The 21,131-nt window shown below is 50.9% G+C and overlaps 1 protein-coding gene across 2 annotated transcripts in view; it reads left to right on the plus strand.

Annotated features, from left to right (window-relative positions):
* Window positions 1-21,131, plus strand: part of NUP210L (nucleoporin 210 like) — a 47,688-nt gene that overhangs the window by 15,350 nt on the left and 11,207 nt on the right. For both annotated transcript variants that reach the window (XM_016141492.2, XM_016141482.2), the window contains exons 13-31: window positions 1,680-1,878; window positions 2,095-2,240; window positions 4,649-4,870; window positions 6,225-6,398; window positions 7,528-7,720; window positions 10,387-10,475; window positions 10,688-10,792; window positions 11,095-11,196; window positions 12,141-12,269; window positions 12,569-12,696; window positions 13,337-13,469; window positions 14,147-14,209; window positions 14,622-14,801; window positions 15,270-15,350; window positions 15,446-15,577; window positions 17,911-18,069; window positions 18,921-19,012; window positions 19,786-19,960; window positions 20,790-20,965. In XM_016141492.2, the coding sequence (XP_015996978.2) occupies window positions 1,680-1,878; window positions 2,095-2,240; window positions 4,649-4,870; window positions 6,225-6,398; window positions 7,528-7,720; window positions 10,387-10,475; window positions 10,688-10,792; window positions 11,095-11,196; window positions 12,141-12,269; window positions 12,569-12,696; window positions 13,337-13,469; window positions 14,147-14,209; window positions 14,622-14,801; window positions 15,270-15,350; window positions 15,446-15,577; window positions 17,911-18,069; window positions 18,921-19,012; window positions 19,786-19,960; window positions 20,790-20,965 (2,678 nt within the window). The remainder of the gene's footprint in view (window positions 1-1,679; window positions 1,879-2,094; window positions 2,241-4,648; window positions 4,871-6,224; window positions 6,399-7,527; window positions 7,721-10,386; window positions 10,476-10,687; window positions 10,793-11,094; window positions 11,197-12,140; window positions 12,270-12,568; window positions 12,697-13,336; window positions 13,470-14,146; window positions 14,210-14,621; window positions 14,802-15,269; window positions 15,351-15,445; window positions 15,578-17,910; window positions 18,070-18,920; window positions 19,013-19,785; window positions 19,961-20,789; window positions 20,966-21,131) is intronic.

Below are 21,131 nucleotides of genomic sequence, written 5' to 3' on the forward strand. Positions count from 1 at the left end.
AATACGATTCTGTCGGGACAGAGCCACCTTCGTGCGTTTCTGTTTTGTCTACAGCTGCTTTCGAGCCACAGCTGCGGAGTTGGGTGGTTGCCACAGAGACCGTGTGGCCTCTGAAAGCCTAAAATATTTGCGATCTAGCCCTTTACAAAAAATGTTTGCTGCCCCTGCTGTAGACAGTGGGGAGCCAACACGGATTTTTAATAAGGCCGATAATATGGTAAAGCCTGTGTTTAGAAAGACATCTAATTATTTTTTACAGTCAGACAATAACAACTATATTTAGAGAAAAGGAACAAAGGACAGTTGCTGGTGCGGCACTGGGAGACGAGCGTGGACGGGAGGGCGAGAGCGAAGGCGCAGGGTCCAGTCGCGCCCGCGCGCAGGGGAGTGGACTGCGCAGCGGCGAGGGCGCAGGTCGAGGGTCGTTCAGAGGTAGCCTTAGCCAGCTTTGGTGGCCAGGGGCTGAGGAGAGTGAACGATTTAAAGACACGGGTTTCTAGCTTTGGTAGCCGAGTGGATGGAAAACAAGAAAAAGAGGAAGAGGACAGATTCAGCTTTGGCTATATTTAGAGTGATTCACCCCTGGAGGATCCAGGTGGATATTTGGATTTGGAAATAGGTGTGTGAAGTGCAACTACAAGGCCGAGTAAGGCTGGAGGTGAATATTTGGAGTTATCAGCATGCGGGTGGTCACTGAAGTTTTGGACCTGGAGAAGATTTCCCAGGAAAAGCATATAGGGTCAGAAGAGACAGTGGACCCTGTGTAACAGGTGTCACTGTAAGAGATGTAGGCAGAGTAAGAGGAACTAGCAGAAGAAATGTGGAAAGGGACACACACACCCACACCCACACACACGCACCTGTCTCAGTCTGTCCGGGCTGCTATAACAAGTACCGTAGACTGGGCGGCTTATAAACCACAGAAATGGGTGTCTCGCAGTTTTGGAGGCTGGGAACGGCAAGGTCAAGACACCGGCAGATTCAGTGTCTGGTGAGGGAAAGCTTCCTGGTTTGCCGAAGGCTGTCTTTTGGCAGAAGGGACTGGGGAGCACTGTGGGATCTCATAAAGGCACTGTTCCCCTTTATGAGGGCTCCACTTATGACCTCTTCGCCTCCCAAAGGCCTCTCCTGTTCATACCATCGCCTTGAGGGTTAGCATTTCAACATGTGAATGGCAGGGGACACAAACAATCTATAGCAAAGACAAAATAAAAGCGATTTTAAATAGATAATCAAGAGAGAGGACATGCTCTGTATCAGAGGTCAGAAAACTTTTTCTGTAAAAGGCCGGGCAGTAAAGATGTAGTGTTTATATGCCATGTACAGTCTCTCTCTCAAGTTGTTGATTCTTGTTGTTTTTATCTGGCAACCCTTTAAAAATGCAACAACCATTCTTCGCTTACAAAAGCTAAGAACATTCTACACTGGCTGCAATTGGCCAGACCCCTGCTGTACCGTGTTAGATGCTTTAGAGAAATCAGTTGAGTAAGGAATGAAACTAGTGACATGTTCAGCACCTGCTGCTGCTACCACACGCATGCACACGTGGCGTACAGTATGTATGTTTGTACATAAAACACATGTCTTCATGTATGTGTGTGTGTTTAAATACTCAAGGAGTGCTTTCTCCTAAGACTTTCCTAACATAACTTTCTTGAAAGATGAATTTTTCCTTCTAGATATATGTTCTGAAACTGAGCAAAATAGAACTGCTACCATTTCACGCCGACGCGGAGATTGGCCAGGTGATAGAAGTCCCCATTGCAATGTACCACGTCGCTAAGGAGACCAAAGAGGCTGTCGCGTTCACGGACTGCTCTCATTTGCCCTTGGACCTAAACATGGATAAGCAAGGAGTCTTCGCTCTTCTCAAGGAGGGTGAGAGGAGGCTTTGTAGTTTCTCCTTTCTTTGTTTTTGAATTAAAGAATGAATCATCAGTTCAGAAACTACAAATTATTGTCTAAATTCACATATGACTTTGTCTTTACTGTACCTTTATTTGTCCTGTCAGCTGCCTTGTAGTAGGTGTCATAATGTAGACACAAAGGCACAGAACTTGAGTAACGTCTGAAGTCATGTTATTTGATTGGCAGGTGTTCAACGACGCGGCCCAGAGCACTGCTCCAGCACACACATAGTGGCCAAATCTCTGGGCCACACGCTGGTGACAGTGAGCGTGACCGAGTACGAAGAGTACTTGGGGAGCAGCGCCACGTTCGCTGCTTATGGACCCCTAAAGGTGAGGCATCTCATGGTACATCACTACATATCATCCAGGGACCCCTCCCCCCGCTGACCCCGTGGGGCCCCCCAGCTCTGGCGACCTCCGGGAAGGGCAGGGGAGTTTGCGTTCTCTTTGTGGCCTCTCTCCTGCCCATAGCTCCCTGCTCAGACCCGGGTTTTGCCGAGTTTGCTCCTGCAGTTTCTGCCACAGGAACGTCGAAGTGGTAGCAGCAAGTTCTAGGTGTCCCCTTCCTTCTTTTTAATGTGTAGGATGTAAGGTACTATTTAAATTTTTACACACGCGCCTACCTCTGGAAGCGCCACCCTGAATAAGACATAAAATAGTAGTATACTCTGTCTCAAAGAACTCAGAAGGAGGCCATTCTGTCCCAGTGAGGGAAGTCAGCCACCTTTACTCTTTGCATTTACGGATTTTGGGCACAACAGTTATTATTTGGGGCCCTAAGAACTGGTCCGTTGCAAGTGGGACATTATGACAGGTGGTGGTTAAGAATAAAAGTAGGTAGAGACTGGTCCGCTTCCCGTGTGTTCGGTTCCTTTGGGAGCTGAAGCTGATGCCTGTAAGCGCGCCCTGACAGAGACCCACAGATCCCGCCTTACCGCCCCTGGCCTAAGGAGACGCCGCCAGGGAGAAAGTCAAGGCTAGCGGAAGCAGCAAGGTAAGTTATTAATTCCAAAAAGATAGCTTGCTCATTAAAATTCACGTTTTCAGTTGACCTCATTGTGTAGTGTAAGTATTAAACATGTGGTTCAAGCATATTTCATTTGTTCTCTTAATTCATCGCCTAATTAAGTAAAAGTGCTTGGCTGTGGCTCGTCGTCATTTCATTAGTCTTTTTTCTTGCTTTTATCATTATCCACGGCCTTATTTCATAATTATCAAGTCTACAATTCAGAGCTCCCTTGAATAAAAGGGAAGGAAGTAAGACGATGAGCTGCTTTTTCTACCTAGTGCTTTGCTTACACACACTTTGCCCTTTACCTGCTGGAAAAAGAAAAAGTGTTCTGCCTTCGTCATGAATACTGTGTTTCATGCACGGTATAGTTCTCAGTCGTCCTTGTGCGTGTCATTTCAGTTCGGCCGATCCGATTGGTCCTGGGCCACATGTCCAGGAAAGGGGCGTCCCTTCTGTTTTGCCCTCTCAGGGGGCCTTTGGTGAAACCTGCCCAGTTCCTCGCTCCCCGTCGAGGCTCGTGTGGCCCTCTGCGCTTGGCCTCTTCGTTACTGTCACACTCTGTGCCCGCCTCAGGTCTGTCTGTCCCAGGCCGAGAGCTCCACTGTGAGATGGGACCTCATTTTTTAAATTTCTTTTTAAATCATAGTTGACACACAATATTATGTTAGTTTCAAGTGTACAACATAATGATTAGACATTTACACACAGGCAGGACCGTGTTTGGCTTTCTGTTACCGTATACCAGGGGCCATCAGTGAATACTTGCTGGATCGAATTACGCAGCCATTATTTAAGAGACATGGGAATATTTACCTTAATATTATTTAATAATAAATATGACTGACTTATTCAGGAAGGAAACACTAAAGCATGGTTCTCACATTTTTAGAACGGTTGCTTCAGATCTGTACTGTATGTCGTGACTTAGTCACTGTCGTAGACACTGTGTGCCATACAAAGATAACTTACACTCAGAGAATACATCATTCCCCTCAAACCAGTCTCCTCATCTATAAATGGGGTACAGCGTTCTGTAGACTAGAGTGGATAATGCCTGTCCAGAGAACCTCTTAGGCAAGGGTTTTTTGAGAAATAGGATGAAGCATGTAGATTATTTTTTTATTTTTAGGGCAGATTTTCTTTGATACTTTACTAAAATATCTGTTTAAAATGTTTATTCAGTATTTACTCAATACCTTCTATGTGTACAACATTGACTTAATCCCACCGAGGAATAGAAATTCTTTTTCCAAATTTGGGCATAAGATACTCTCTTCTCTTAAGAAGTTTATATAACTAAAGAGCATAACAAGAGTTATCAGACCTATATAAAGCACTTGACACATTTCAGCAGCATTAGGAGATGAGCAAGTCTACAAATGAACGGTCGAGATGAGTGCGGTGGGAGCTTAGAGGATGCAGGAGTGGGTGTGGCCTGGAGTGGTTAGACATAAATTAATGGGCGCTGTGACACATGAGGTAGGCTTGAATGATTGATAGGATTTAAAGTACTACAGAGTAAAATGCAAGAAAAATAAATAAATAAGTAAATAAAATTAGTACAGAGGTCGACAAGCATCCCACAGGGCAGGCATGATATATATGTTTCTTAGTTGGGGAGTTAAGCCTACTGTTAATTGCAGTAGAGTCAGATAATCAGTTTTTCACTTTAGAAAACTGTTGGGTTCCCTAACCAATCATGGATTGATTTCTTTAAATCCATCAGGCTCTAAACCCTGTGGAAGTGGCACTGGTGACTTGGCATTCGGTCAAGGAGATGGTGTTCGAGGGGGGCCCTCATCCGTGGGTCTTGGAGCCCTCCCGATTCTTCCTGGAGCTGAGCGTGGAGAAGTCAGAGACCATCCAAATAGCACAAGTCCGGCTGCCGGCTAAGAGAAAGCAGAACCAGTACATCTACCGGGTCCTGTGCCTGGATTTAGGGGAGCAAGTAGGAAAATGTTCTTTCTCTAACATTGTTTTCAGCAATAGTGATACTCCAAATCTTGTACTTCTAGCCATTCCTTTTCAGATTCTAACGGATTTGCTTATGGACTAGATAGGGAAAATTCTAATTATTGATTAGAGGATTTTTAAAAAAAGTTTCAAGTATACAGTACCTCGGTTAGACACGGAGTTGCGAAACGGTCCCCCTGATGGCTCTGCCTCTCCTCTGGCTCTGCACACAGCCGCCACATGACTGCTGGCTGTGTCCCCTGTGCCGTGCTCCCCTTCTGCAACGCCTGACTTACATGCTGAGTGCGTAAGTCAGAAGGGTCTTTTTCTAAAACCTGACTACTTTTTAAATACACCTGAAGATTTTGGTTTGCTCGTCTGAGAATTCTAACAGTTCACTGACTGAAAGGTTTAAGGTCTTTTTGTAGTAATGAGCTTATTTCCACTATAATTCATTTCCTCATTGTCTAGACTAGGACGTATATGGTTTCCCACCTCCGAAGAATGTGAGGAAGGGAAATTTAGTGTCATCTACAGTTAGCAATTTTGAAGGACGAGTTAGATCTCTGCAGACAGGAGTGACAAGTATGTTGCCGTTAGTCGGCCGACTTTGGCCGGTTATTTTCAGAGGTAGCGATGGGTCTCCCCACAGCTGCGCCCGCTTCCACCGAGACCAGTAGCGCTCGCCTTGCAGCACGTGCACTGTCGCTGCAACGGCGCGGAGGAGCCGAGCGCGGCCCGGTGCCCGGACGTGCGAACTCATGACACGTTCTGGGGGAAACTGTTAAAAGCCAGTGACCAACATGCGCAGTCTGATCAGTGTGGAGACTGCGGTGTGTGACTGAGAGACGCGTCCCTGTGAACCCGCCAGCAGGGCGTCAGCGGGCGATTTTGACCTGATAAGCATCGTGCTGTGATCAGCCGAGCTGCCGTTTACCGTCTAGCGAACGCGCCGCGTGCGGCCTCAGGCCCAACGCCCCTTTCGAAGCTCTCGAGCTTCTTTTCGTTTCCACGTCGTTGTTCGCTAGTACTTCCACCAGGGACGAGTTGAAACTCAAGTTAGTTTTTCTCCTCCGTACCAGCTGGTAGCAAAAGATCCACGGAGGAAAAAGACCGAAGTAATCGGTCGGTCAGATTCCTTCTGTGCTCCCTGCGTGTCGTGCCCCGCGGCGCCCCTGGTTCGCTTAGCGCAGAGCGCTGAGAACTCCGCTGTCCTTAAGGAATTCGCCTGATTGATATCGTCAGAGGGACTGTGAATAACACGGAATGTGAATGAGCCCACACGTTCGGATCGGCGCAGCTGGCGCCCGGTGCCTGCCCGGTCACCCGTGCCCCGCTGTTTCTCACAGGTGCTGACGTTCCGGGTCGGGAATCACCCCGGGGTCCTGAACCCCAGCCCAGCTGTCGAGGTCGTGCAGGTGCGCTTCCTCTGTGCCCACCCTGCCAGCCTGTCGCTGACTCCAGTGTACAAGGTGCCAGCTGGTGCCCAGCCGTGTCCTCTGCCACAGCACAACAAGCAACTGGTAAGCGCAGTGTTTCTCGCCAGCCTGGCACTGCCGTCTGCCATGCTTCAGAGATAAGTGGTCTGACGTCCACTTCTGGTCTTATTAAAATTAAGGAAACTTTTGTTTGTTATTCATTTTTCTGGTAGTACCTGAGAAGAAGTGATTAAACTAGGTTAGAATTGGCTGCACTTAGCGACTTTGCTGACTACGCCTACACAGCTTGTAACTATTGGCAATACACAGTTGGGGTCTCTCTAAGTAACTTCCAAAACGTTTTGCTAAGTTCCTTTCCTATCAGATCTGTTATTAGCATTATCGATAAGTAATCGAGCTCACCTCGCCTCTACGCCACCCGTCACGAAGAGTAACGACCAGCAGTGACACGGCCGGCGGGCAGACAGCGTGGGAGGGCACCCTCCTTCCTGGGGGCGCGTGCTGGGCGCTGGGGGCGAGGTGCCGGGGTGCCTGCGTCGTTTGCAAAACACGCACACACACATACAGACACACACACGCACGCACACACAGACACACGCACGCACGCACACACAGACACACGCACGCACGCACATACAGACACACGCACGCACACATACAGACACGCACACGCACATACGGACACACACAGACACACATACGCACATACACAAACACACGCCCACAGACACACACACGCACGCACACACAGACACACACACTCTCACATGCACATACAGACACACGCACATACAGAGACACACACATATGCACACACACACACACACAAGCACACACCATGCAGGCACACACATCACGGAGACATGCACACACACACGCACGCACACACGGGTGTGGATGGTGGGGAAGTAGGGGGAGAGAGAGAAGGCAAATGGTGGCTCCAGGCGAAGTGTGTATAGGTCGGTATTCGTTACACTCTTCTCTCAGCATGTCTGGAGCTTTGAAATTTGTCAAAGAAAGTAATTGAGAGAAAATGTGATTCCCAGCTTCAGTTATCTCACCCAGCCCCTTAAGCTACTGTTTCTTCGTTTCTCTCCTCTCCTCTCCTCATCTCTCCTCTCCTCTCCTCTCCTCTCCTCCCCTCCCCTCCCCTCCCCTCCCCTCCCCTCCCCTCCCCTCCCCTCCCCTCCCCTCCCCTCTCCTCTCCATGCAGATTCCTGTGTCCAGCCTAAGGGACACGGTCCTGGAACTGGCGGTGTTTGATGAACACAGGAGGAAGTTCGATAATTTCAGCTCGCTGATGCTAGAATGGAAGTCGTCGAACAAGACTCTAGCTCATTTCGAAAATGACAGTCCGGTGGAGATGGTAGCGAAGGATGACGGCAGCGGGCAGACCCGGTCACACGGTATTGCGAGAACTCACGAACCCTTCCGGACAGCTGCGGTGGTTCCGCACCGAGCGCTTCCTATGGGGGCGGTTCCGTTTAGATTTTATCGTCCCTCACCTTCCGTATTTGATCTTTGATTTTTTAGGAAGTGTAGAGGTAGATGTCCTTGTTTGCGAAGCTAGGGTTCAACATTTCTCATAGAACATAAAATTAATTTAAAAGGGTATCGATTACCTACTATTTGCCTAAGATTATGGAGCTATTATTCACTTGTCAGCCAATATTTGTTGCTTGGCTGCTACGAGTAAAGACCCCCTGCCGGGCACTCGGCACCTGGAGCCGTAGATAATGCGACCCCAGCCTCCGCCCTCCTAGATACTGCCTAACTCGCGAAGCCAGGCTCCCAGCATTCCAGTTGTGCTGGGTGTTGTGAAAGACAAATTTGGGGTGCTGTAAGAGCTTATAACGGGAAAACCGAACCCAGTTTAGGACAGAGAAGGCCACCCCAAGAAGGTAACACACATGCCGAGACCCGAAGGCCTGTTGGAACGAGGAAGTTGAAAGACCGAGTGAATTAGGCGAGTGAGGCTGACAGAGGCCACGGGGCGCCGGACGAGGTTCTGAGAGGGCAGCGTGGCTCACGTGCTCCGGCCTCTGCTTCTATCACGTTGGCCGATGTCCATTCACCAAAGCAAGTCAGTGGCCCAACACCAGAGTCAGGGTGTGAGGACCCCTCAAGGACGTGGAGGCAATGAGCGTGATTCACTGCGGGCCATTAACGTAACAATCCACCACGAGTCCGTCCCAAAAGTGGAGAGGACAGTGGTGCGGAGCGTGACTTTCAGTGTCCGTCACGAGCATTCGGGGGCGCGGGGTGACCACGCGGTGGACTAGGAAGCACCAGAGAAGGACAGATGAGAATTAGCCTTTTCGCACCCGGGGGGCGCTCGCGCTCAGAGCGGGTTTAGGAGCTCGGCTGGAGGACGTGACGGCATGACAGGAACCTAGGGTGATCCCGCGCCGAGACGCCTGCTGCGAGTCCGTCCGGTAACAGGCGGTGGGGAGGAGAGACGCCCCCGTGACGGTCCCGCGCACCGTCCGCGTCACCGCGGGCACCGTCCGGTCCACCCCTTCCTCCGTCACTCGCCACTGGCGTCCCCGTCACCTCCGTCCTGCATCGCTGCGGCGGCCCCGCGTGTGTCTCTGACCCGCTCTCCCCCACCCTCCCCACTACCGTCCGGAATGATCTTTCTCAAATAGAAATCTGAATCTCTCAAAAATTTTCTTTGCCTACTGTTTACTGAGCTCTTGGAAATCCCGGGTACCGCGGCGAACGCATGTGTGTGCGCCCGTGGCCCTCACGCCACGGGAGACCGGCGTTATCATCCCGGTTTCGTAAGCTCCCTGGTTCATCCGACGCTGGCTGCGTTCTCGCCGGGCTCCAGGCACAGCACATAGATGCCACGGCGAGTTCTCTGACGTCCAAGCCTATGCTCTGACGTCTTGGCCACTGACCGTTCTGTCCCCGCACCGTCTCAGGGACTCCCGCGTCTCTCAGGATAAAATCCACGCTGCAGCGCAACGCGCTGGCCCCTGCCCGCCTCATCGGCCCCCCGTCGCCCCCGCCCCTGGGAGCTTGCGTTTTCCTCATGCTCAGCAGCCGCGGGCCCCCGTCCGTGACGACGCTGGTCGCGCCTCTGGGCCGCGTGTGCTGCGTGCTCTCCTTTCTTGCATCTTCACTGGCTGAGATCTTCCTCTAATGGCCTGGGAGTTTTCTGCCTTCTGCGTTCCCAGTCCAAGGACAGCGCCCCTTCTCCGTGCTCGCGGGCTCCGCCACGTGCGCGCCCTCGCTGCTTCTGCAGTAGCGCCGGCCGCGCTGGGCGGTGGTCGGCGTCCTCAGCTGCTCTAAGCTCTGGGTGTCTTTGAAGGCCAGGGTTGTGGGTTTTTTTCAGTATCCTAACTGCCTTCATAACACGTAGCATATAGTAGGCCCTCCCTAAATCTTTGTTGAATGAATGAATGAATGAATGAATGAATGAAGCATCACGAGAAGATGCTTCACACATTTAGGCACAATCACCATGTGTAGAGGACAAAATCAGGATGGACTTATGTAAAGTGGCAGATTCTTGATAGTGAAATTTTTAACAAGGAAAAAATGAATGCGTAAAGCAAGGTCAGATTATGGAAGGCTTCAAAGTAGTTTAAGGAGTGTAAATGGTTCTAATAAGGAATAGATGCCATTTTAAATTTAGGGGAAAGGGACTGCCATGACATTGATGTGTACAAAACAGTTTAGAAGAGTAAAAGTTCCCAAAGGACCGTGTCTTTATTTCTCACTGTCACCTTTAAGTCAAACAAATTTCCCCATACATTGTCAGCCTGTTTTTGGACTCACAGACCATTGGAGCAGAGGGAGTTAGATTTTGCCTGGCCCAGTCCCTCATTTAATAAAGGAACTGAGAAATAAAGTGATTGCCCAGGGTCACATAGGAATATAGTGACAGAGTGAGCACGAAAACCCTGTTTTCTGATTCCGGTGTACTTCCCCATTCGACATGGTTTTTTTTCCCCCTGCAATAAAACATCATTTGAAAAAAATCAGCAGAATTTGCTCTTCTGGAGACACTTTTGTGTTGTCCATGTGATTGTTTCTCACAGGATGTTTTTCTGCATGTCTCCAGGTCATCAGATCCTTAAAGTACATCAGCTGAAAGGGACCGTACTCATCGGGGTCAGTTTTGTGGGCTACTCAGAAAAGAAAAGTCCAAAGGTGAGTGGAGATCGGCACATCAGAAGTGTGAAGTTACGTAACTGAAACGTCAGGCTCTTCTTTAAAAGTCGTTGGTTCCGGTGTAAATCCGGGAACGCTGTGGTCCGTCACTCCGTGCTCCTTGGCACTTGAAGGAAGACCGGACTCTTCTCTCACCGAGCTGAGGAACGGGGTGTTCATGTTCACCCTCGCGGTTCTTGCTACTTTCCCAGGGACTTTCCAACTCGCCCAGGTCGGCATTGGTGGAGCTGCTGCTGGTGGACGACGTGACCGTGGTGCCCGAGGATGCCACGGTGTACAACCACCCGGACGTGAAGGTAGACGTCGCCCCCGGCTAGCCGAGCGGGACCGCAGTGCCCGGGGAGGACCGGGCCACGAAAACTATCAGCGCGACTGTTAGGAAGCTCGCGTGCGCGTGTGAAGCCGCTGATGCATGTGCACGTGTGCGGTGACTGACTGCAGTGTCCTGAGGAGTCGCGCCTTAATCATCGTGTTGTCTTTGGTCCATACACCATGGTCTTTTAACCCCACACCCTTTTTTAGGAACGTAGAAGTTCTTTGCTTCGAATCATTTATAAGCCAAAGGGAGTGGCATACTGTGTGTCTGGTTTTTCCATAGGAAATATTTAACCTCGTGGAAGGGTCTGGTTATTTCTTAGTCAACAGCAGTGAGCAGGACATTGCCATCATCACTTACATGGAAGCTGAGAGCTCGGTCCAGGTGAGTTCTAGGGACAGTCCCAGACTGAGGGGACATGGTTGGGAGGATGTCATTGTGTGTCTCAAAGTGGTTACAAAAGTAACACTTGGTTCTTTTTCTTTTTTTAACCTACATAGATTCTTCAACCAAAAATAAGATTTTTTTCTTTTTCTCTCCCTCCTCCCCTTTTTTTGTAACTAGCTGCAATACTGGACAATTTTTGGTTCTGGTTGAGCTGAGACAGGAGACCTCTAATTATAAGATTTCCATTAAAAGAAGGTTCATTTCCATACCTTTCAAAGCACAAACTGTGTGGATAGTTAGACATACTGTTGACTTTACCACCTGAGTGTGTGGTGTCTTCAGCCAGGACGTGACAGCTCCAACTTTTAAGCTGGCTCCGGAGTCAGTATGCCGAGGGATTCGCTTTGAGCTGACTTGCAGTAATAAAAGTAGTACCTTACGCTACCTCGTGTTTACGCTTCCTTTCTAAGAGCTTGCAGGACTTTAACTTACTTTAGTCAGGACGTTTGTTTTAAACATTTGTTTTAAACAGGATTTGCAGCCATGGGTATGAAATCCTGCTGCTGGGCGAACAAAGTATTGTCCGGCCGTGCTTTCTCCCGCACAGGCAGCGGAAGTGAACTTGACTCTCCTCGTCAGGTCCAGTCCCTGCTCACAGTTAAGAGGCTGGGTGTGTGTGTTGGATTCTGCTTGAATGCAGTCGACTTAAACTCTGCTCTTTATCAGTTCATCTTTGTTAACGGTGCACTTTCGGCCATTAGCTGAAACTCCACATCGAGGGCGTGCGTGTGCCGCCCCTGAAGCACGTGCTGCGGCCGCTCGGAGTTCCCACCACCGAGGAAGTGAGATGGCGTATCCTTCGCTTTAGACGGAAGTAGATGCTCTGATTTTGCCTGGAGCATGTTCGCTTCTTTACCCGGCTCCCATCCTCTTTCTTCTAGTTGGTTCCAGTACATCCTGGACTTCTCACCTTGGAGGTCTATGACCTGTGCTTGGCTTTCCTGGGTCCAGCGGTGGCCCGCCTCCGGGTGTCAGACATACAGGAGCTGGAGCTCGATCTGATGGACAAGGTGAGTGATGCGTGCTTCCTTGTAGTGGGGCAGGCCTCGCTCTCACGCCAACATCAGCAGCGGCCTCTGCTCGCTGCTGGGCACGCACCAGGACCTTCGCCAGTGTGTTGGAAGTACCTGCCCTTCAAGAACAGCACTGCACCTTAGCCACGGTGGAGATGCACATGATGCACATGATTAGTCTAATCTGCACGAAGGCCGAGCGGGGCCATGCAGCATGAACAAAAGAGCTAGACTGTCCCTTGGTGAAGGAGACACCGCTATGAAAATTACCTTTTATTTTTATTTTTAACTACCAGGTGGAAATAGGTAAAACTGTGTTAGTAACCGTGAGGGTTCTTGGCTCTTCCAAACGCCCATTCCGAAACAAATACTTCAGAAACATGGACCTCCAACTGCAGCTGGCGTCTGCCATCGTCACCCTGACGTGAGTGCCACTTCCATACTCCTTTCTTCCCATGCTTAATACCAGGAGAACCGCCCTCCTGCCGACCTGGTCCGCTCTCCCGAGGTTCTTTCGGGTTTTCCTCTTTCCTTTTTGGTCTCAATGCCTTTCAGCCCACACTCCCTTCCCACATTCAGTACCTGCCAAAGACTCCTCCAGATCACCAGGTGTCTTGTGTTAGGGCTAAAATCAGGGGTCTCGTTGATATTTCCGCTTTACGAAGCTCCTCCCCGGACAGTATCCTTTGAGGGTGCTTCGGGCTAGAGGACCTTCAAAACTCTATTTAGAAGCAGAGGCACCGGTACCCTGCCTTGCCCCCGCCCCGCGAAAGGGGAGCTGCGGGGCTTCCGGGGCTGCTCGGCGCTTGGGGCTCCGCCGGCCTATGCTTATGTTGCCCTCGTCCCTCCGGAGACTCGGGACAGCCTTTTGCCCTTCGTGAGATTCCTGCCATCGCCTTGAACTTTGTCTTGACTCTGGAAATTTACTTTCTTGCCGTTCCTTCTAACCAGAGTTAAAATAAGCAGAAAATGTTGAATACCTTTGAAAGATGCGTAACTGGCCACTCTTAAAACCAAGGACACGTGAGTATCTTTCTCACCTAAAAACACACGGGTCTTTGCAGGCTAATGGAGGAACAGGACAAGTACTCTGAAAATTATATCCTTCGAGCTCTCACCGTTGGGCAAACCACACTTGTGGCTATTGCCAGGGACAAGATGGGGAGGAAATTCACGTCGGCTCCTCGGCAAATTGAAGTAAGGAGATGATCTCATCCAAAATTGATACTTTATCTTATTTAACATCATCTTTTTCTGTTTAGTTCATACAAGTTTAGTCTGACTAAAAAAAATAGTTGTCTAACTTGCAACGTTATGGAATTTGTTTTTGGTTTTCCGTGCAAAAGTAACACACTCTTTTTAGAAATCGGAAAGAACAAAAAAATATAAAGATGCAGAATCGAAATCACCTGTAACTTCGCTACTTAGAGGTGACCATTATTAAGATTTCAGTATATTTCCTTCATTTTTTTCCCAATGCTTATTTTAACATAGATGAATCACACTGCTTTTTTCATATTAATTTTCTATCAAAAATATTTTCTTATGTCCTTAAATGCTAATTGTTTGGCCATGTGTTGATAGCTGCTGAAGCCGAGTAATAGGTACTCGAGGGTTCTTTCTACTGTTCTCTCCATTTTTATATGTTTGAAAAAAAGTAAAAAAGGCAGATACTTGTAAACATCATTTTAATGGCCACTTTTATTCCAGTGAGCGGATGTGTAATAACTTATTTAAGCATTCTTATTTAAGTAATTTACAATTGTTTGTGAGTGTGTGTGCCAGTGAGGTCCCCCGCAGAGCAGGCCGTGCGGTCGCTGCCACGGAATCGACTGGGCTTGGTCACTCGCGTCCTCCTGCTTTTCTCCTTCAAGGTGTTTCCTCCATTCAGACTTGTTCCAGAGAAAATGACGCTGATTCCAACTAACATGATGCAGGTGACGTTAAAGACAGAAAAATTAAAATTCAGCCTTTCTCCGCATCGCACCTCTGCCCCAACAGACACGTGCACGTGTGCGCACACATGCACACACACGCATACATGTACACACATGCACACGCACGCACACACACACCCTTCTTATCTACTCCCACTCAGGTACGATAGGGTCTGAGAAAGACCATTAATCTCCTCCCTGTTGCACGATGAGCGCGGCATAAGCCGCCTCTCGGCACCCCCGCGCCGGTTTGCGGCCTTTCCCTTTCTTCCGCACCTGCGCGGCTGGGCTGGGGAGATGCCTTTTGGGGGGGCAGGGTGGTGAGGAGTCCAGCCCTTCGGACCAGGTGCTGGGAACCGGGATGTGGCTCTTGCCCAAGCTCCGGGCGCGCACCGGTGTGTTTAAATTGCAGGTAATGTCTGAAGGTGGCCCCCAGCCCCAATCAATCATTCACTTCTCCGTCAGTAATGAGACTGTGGCTGTCGTTAATAGGAGGGGACAAGTTACAGGGAAGGTGGTTGGCACGACTGTGCTCCAGGGCACCATCCAGACAGTGAACGAGGACACCGGCAAGGTCACAGTGTTTTCCCAGGTGCCGTCTTTGCCCCGCCCCCGCTGCTCCGGCGGGGCTCCCGCCGGCAGGCCGGGGAGGAGGCCGCCGGCCGGGGAGGAGGCCGCCGGCCGGGGAGGAGGCCGCCGGCCTGGGGAGGAGGCCGCCGGCCGGGGAGGAGGCCGCCGGCCGGGGAGGAGGCCGCCGGCCTGGGGAGGAGGCCGCCGGCCGGGGAGGAGGCCGCCGGCCGGGGAGGAGGCCGCCGGCCCGGAGCAGCCTTCCAGCCCCCTCAGCTGCCATGCTTCTAACCAGGCGTAGGAAATACGTGATCTCTGGAGAAGAGCCCACAAGTCTTACGCCTCGATATCGTTATAAGACACAGTCCCTGTCCTTACGGGAGTGTTTGAGAAGCAGAGCAGACGCACTGTCGCCGTTTGCTGTCCAGTGCCCCCGTCGACAGCAGCCATTTGCCACCTCCCTTGGCTTAAGCTCTCTCCGCCCGCCGAGCAGGATGAAGTGCACGTTGAAGTTGTTCAGCTCCGGGCAGTTAGGATCCTCGCAGCTGCGACTCGGCTAGTCACGGCCACCGAGGTCAGGACGGCGGCGCTCTTTGCTCTTCGGGGCTCTGTGTTTGGGTGATGCTGGCTGGGCAGGGTCCACAGCACAAAACCTCTTTTTCTCTTCAGATGCCAGTGTATGTCATGGGTGTGACCAGTACCCAGACGCCTTTCTCCTTTAGCAGCGCCGACCCTGGGCTCACGTTCCACTGGTCCATGAGCAAGAGGGATGTGCTGGACCTTGTGCCCAGGCACTCGGAGGTACAGTATGTCCGTTGCTTATGTTACCTAAGGGAGCTCGCTATTAAATTTATTTCATCATAAGTTTTAGACTGACTCACTCTAAACTATGTAATATTGCTACCTCTCTCCTTTTCCTGTTCCGTGAATGCCGGAAACCTGTAACTCATGCGAAGAATTCACATTTGGTACTGAGATGACGATACTGGTGTTCAGTACACTTTGCCGGAGGGAGCTCCTGAAACCTATGTTTCCTTTAATATTGTATTCGATGTTACCTTTGTGAGCCGTAACTAGTTACATGAGTGACACGTTATGAACATAAAATATATATGTAGTTTAAATCTTAATATAATCTTTTGACACGTTCAGACACATGCTTGTGCTGCGTGATGGGTGGTGGATATTGACAGTTCCTGGGGGCTGGGGGAGAGCTGGACTCTGCTGTGAGCACGTGGGCGCCGCGGGCCGGCGCGGCCCGTGTGGCCATCCAGCCCCTGAGTCTGGACCTAGCTGTATCAGCAGCGAATCTAAGGACGATTCGTGAAGCCGCTGCTCCCCGTGGCCGTGGGCGCTGCCAGCTCCTCCCAGTTCCTTGCCTCCTGCATCTGGAACGGCGAAGCCCTTGGGGCGGGGGACGTGGAGGAAGTCCACAGCACACCCAAGTCTGTCTGTGAAAATAGCAGTGATATTTCAATGCACGCAGCACTGAACCGCACTCCGAACCCAAACGCAAAGCGAGGCGGATGCTGCAGGCAAACTTCGGTTGTGTTACCTGCTCCCCATTGTGATAGGGCCACCCACAGTGGTCTGGGGACAGAGGCAGCACCGCCCAGGGCCCACCCACGGTGGTCTGGGGACAGAGGCAGCACCGCCCAGGGCCCACCCACGGTGGTCTGGGGACAGAGGCAGCACCGCCCAGGGCCCACCCACGGTGGTCCGGGGACAGAGGCAGCACCGCCCAGGACCCCCCCACGGTGGTCCGGGGACAGAGGCAGCCACCGCCCAGGTCCGAGCTTTGCCGTAGGGAGAAGGGACCTGGGCCAGGTACCCAGGGGGTGACAGTGCAGTGCCCATGAGAAGAAAGAATTGGAGTTAGACCTTGGGAGCACGGAGCAGTTACAAGCTAGGATTAGGGCGTTTCTGGGGCCACGTAAAAGGAAAGAAGGGGTCTGGAAAAGGAAAGAAATCTGTGTCTGACAGCGTCCCAGGTCTACCGTCTAGGGACGTTCTGCCAGTGGGGCCCATGGGTCACGGGCAGCACCGAGACCTGTTAGACTCGGGGCGGGGAGAGACGAGATGTGCTCAGTTTGGTGGAGTTCTCAGGGATCTGCCATTTTTTGTTTTTCTTTTTTATTCTACTTTTTGTCTTTTTCTTGAATAGCAAGTAAGGACTGTGCGAAAGCAGGGCATGGTCTAGGCCTTGCGTCTGCCCCGCTTCCCCCCTCCTCCCGCTCTCGTCCGAAGTCTCCCTTTTCGCCAGCCGAAGAAATGGCTGGGAGCCTTGCAAAGGCTCCTTCTGCCTCAGACCTGCACAGGCAACTGAGCTATAGAACAGGCAGCGGAAAGGCCTCTCGTGGCCCTCAAGGAAGAGCCCCAGACTGTGGTGCCGCCGTTTTGATTGGAAGCCTCATTCTGTAGCATGAGAGTTTTTCCCAGGCTACTGGTTGAGATCTGCTGAACTTCTACAAAGGAAATGCAAATTTCTATGTAGGGGAGAGGGAAAGGGAACGTGGGACTCTCTGTGAGTCAAGAGAGCTAGAGGAAGGTCTTGAGGGCTCTGGACAGCGGAAGGCAGAGGAGACAGGACAGGAAGTGCGCACCAAGAAGGCAGGCGGGCGCCCGCGTCGGCACCGTGTCAGCCTTGGCCCTGCCGTCCCCATCGCGGAGACTGTCGGGGTCCAACCCCCATCCGGTCGAGACTGGAAGGGTGAGCGAGGCAAGCGGGGACACGGTCGGCGATGTCAGCAGAACCCTGACGTGGGGGCTCACCTTCTTGACCTCTTGCGTTCTCACTGCCACTGGACCTGGGAGTGGCTCTCTCAAGTCCCCCAGTCCGAACCCATCCCGCAAACCCCTTTCCTCATTTCCGTCCTGTCCACGGCTTGGCTTGGCGATGGCACAGGCCTCACAGAAGCTGGCCAGGGTCCGTCGAGCACTGCAGACAGAGGCCGACTCTAGGGGTGACTGTGCTGCTGAGAACACGGACAGAAGTGGCTTCGCAATGGGCCCTGGCACAGCACGCTACCTCTTCTAGGGAGCGGGTCCAGCCTGCGATTCCGTGTTGTCACAGCAAACGGAAGGGCACAGTGTTTGCGCACGAGAATCTCTTAAGCCATCCCCTCCCTGTGTAGGTTTTTATTCAGCTCCCCGTCGAGAATAACTTCGCCATGGTCGCCCGCACGAAAGCGGCTGGCCGCACCAGCGTCAAGGTCGCCGTCCGCTGTGCGAGCAGTGCCGCCGGGCAGTTCGAGGGGGATTCGCTGGAACTGTCTGATGAAGTCCAGATCCTGGTAAGGCCCAGAGCGGAACCTCGTTCTCACATATCAAGGAGGAGGAGGTTATACTCGAGAATCATCCGGGAAGAGGCGGCCCCAGTCCACCCGGGGTTTGGGGGAAACCGCCGATTGCCCTGCCTGAGTTTTGACGTTAGAAGCCGAGCTCGTGCCCCTCCTCACCTCCCACACGCCGCACCCGTCAGAGACTCATTGATTTCGGAGGGGTCGTGCCTAACCGGATATTAGGGGACAGCCCGCTCAGCTGTATTCCTAGGTAGAATGAAACCTGATCCTAACTCTGGTAAAGTATGATGTTCTGTGTTCTCAGGCTGAAAGCTAGATGGCTCTATCGTTTTTAGAATTCCAAAGAAAAATCCATCGCTTGTGGGGGGCAGGTAAATTTCTCTCCCTTTGTTATGGGACTGATTTTTGTCTTCCTCTCCGTTCTTTTGGCTTTAGTTCTCTGACTCAGTGAGACACGAAGGAGAGAGCCCTTCCCCAGGTGCAAGACCCCGACAGTGTCCCTCGATAATACACTGTCATAGGTTCTTTGTTCCCAAATCTCCTTTCAGGTTATGGGAGCTAAAATCTGAAATTACAAAGTGATTTTATACCTAATACCTAAGTAATACGATGGACGTCCGAAGTGTGAACATGAGCCCTGCCCAGCCCCTAGCAGCGGGAACAGGCGAGGTTAGGGGACCGAGACCCGTTTTAAGTGCCTGACGCGCTTTGGGGGGTGCCGTGTGGCGCACGGGGCCGCACTGCAGTCCGGCAGGCCATTGACTTGCAGTTGGCCAGCTGTGAGTAAAGGTCATCATTTGTCTTTTCCAGAAACGAGAAAAAAATTTTTTTTCTCATTATAGGTGTTTGAAAAACTCCGGCTTTTCCATCCAGAGTGCCAACCTGAGCAAATTCTAATGCCCATGAATTCTCAGCTCAGACTTCATACCAACAGGTAAGGAGAATGGGGAAGGGCAGGCCAGGCACCCTCAGCGAAACATGGAAAGAACTGCTGCCTTCTGGGTGGAAATAATAAATTCTTTTTCGTTGAGTTGAAATTCACATAACATACAATGAACTATTTTGAAGTGTACAGTTCGCTGGCATTTAGTATAGTCACTAGATCCTGCAACCGTCACTTCTGTCTAGTTCCGAAACAGCTTCATCACCGCCTGTGCCATTAGGTGGTCCCTCCCCTCGCCCCTCCCAGCCCCTGCCGGCCGCGAGTCAGCCGTCTCGGGGACTTCAGCCGTTCTGCGTACTTCATAGAAATGGAGTCATGCGGTATTCCAGGTAGCGTGTCCTCAGGTTCTTCCATGTTGCAGGATGTATCGGTCCTCGATTCTTTTTTACGACTAATACTCCATCGTGTGGATATACCGCATTTTGCTTGTCCATTCGTCCATCCGCAGACACTGGGGTTGTTTTCACCTTTCGGCCATTGTTAACAGAGCTGCTGTGAACATTCATGCGCAAGTATTTGTTCGAATACCTGTTTTCAGTTCTTTTGGCTGAATAATTCTTTAAGGATAATCGTATAATAGGATTTGATTTTTTAAAGAGATAAGGCCAATGCGAAGGCAGACTTTTTCCTGAGGTACAAGTAAGCCGCACAAGGTGGAGAGAGGCGGGCGGCTTCCTCAGAGCATGGCCTCCGGCCGTCTCCACCCCGTTCTTTCTAGTCAAACGGAGCCCCAAGGGACATCCCCGTCGCCTTCTGTTCCCTAGGGAAGGGGCCGCCATCGTGAGTTCCCGTGTTCTCAAGTGTTTCCCCAACTCATCTGTCGTTGAGGAGGACGGCGAAGGGCTCCTGAAAGCCGGCTCCATCGCGGGCACCGCTGTGTTGGAAGTCACCTCCGCAGAGCCTTTCGGAGTCAACCAGACAACCATCACCGGGGTGCAGGTGAGCTCAGGGACATCCTCAAAAAGTAACCAGATAAAAGGAACACCGCAGCCCTAAGAGGCAGATTTCCTTTTATAAGGACTAGAAAGCTCTCTGGAATCAGAAATGAACTGTAAGGTAAGAGGGCAATCAATGTGATTCTCAGCCATCAAATCGAAGTGACTTTAGAGTCCTCGTTATAAAAGGAATCAGCCTCAAAATGGTCTGATTGTCTCCAAGCGGCTTTAGCAAGAGGGTTGGCGTGGGAGACGTATAGAACTATTGCTATCAAAACTAGGCTTTAATTTTAGGTTAAAAAACATTTAGAATTAGAAGACACCTCAGAGGTAAGTTAATACAAAAAAAATAACTTTAAGCATTCAACATCTAGTATATTCTAGCCACCATGTTGGTCCTTTTAGTCACCACAAAACCCTGTGAGGTAGGCGTTGTTATCCCTATTAGGCTAATAAGAAATCTGAGCGCTAGAATGGTTAAACGAAGCTATGAAATGAAGCAAGAGTCAAAGCTGGGCTTCTCTTACTGTTACCACAGCCCTTGACGTGTGAAAGCATAGTCTATAATAGTCTCGATAAATGATCAATTATTTAAGAATAAATATTGAGTACTCTGCACAAAATAGATGAATTGTAGTCCTTCCTGAAAAAGCTCTACCTCAACATTAAATCCACAGCTTTAATAATTAAAAAGCCATTTCCCACTGTCATGTTTCTTTTCCGCTCTGATTTAAGTCATCTCAAATCGAGAGCTAACTGTTTCCTTTGAAAGAGGAACAGCATTTTCATCACTGATTGTAAATCTCTGGACCAGTAGGCTTTGTCTCCCACAGGTGGCACCAGTGACCTACCTGCGGATGAGCAGCCAGCCCAGGCTGTACACGGCCCCGGGAAGGGCCCTGCCAGCCTTCCCCCTGGGCATGTCTCTCACCTTCGAGGTTCAGTTTTATAATAGTGTCGGAGAGAAGTTCCACACGCACAACACCCAGCTTTATCTGGCTCTGAACAGGTATGGAAGCCAAAGGGAAGGTGTTGACGCGGTGACCGGAACCTCGCAGGTCAGGCCGGTAGCGTGCCGCAGGCCCAGCAAACCCTTCCCGCGCTCTGCACGTGGGGTCTGATCTGTCTCTTTCGTTGAGATGGGGGGAAAGACCAGAGTGCTAATAGTTGTTCAA

The sequence above is a fragment of the Rousettus aegyptiacus genome, unplaced genomic scaffold (assembly GCF_014176215.1).
Source record: "Rousettus aegyptiacus isolate mRouAeg1 unplaced genomic scaffold, mRouAeg1.p scaffold_m13_p_17, whole genome shotgun sequence".
Taxonomy (NCBI): Eukaryota; Metazoa; Chordata; class Mammalia; order Chiroptera; family Pteropodidae; genus Rousettus; species Rousettus aegyptiacus.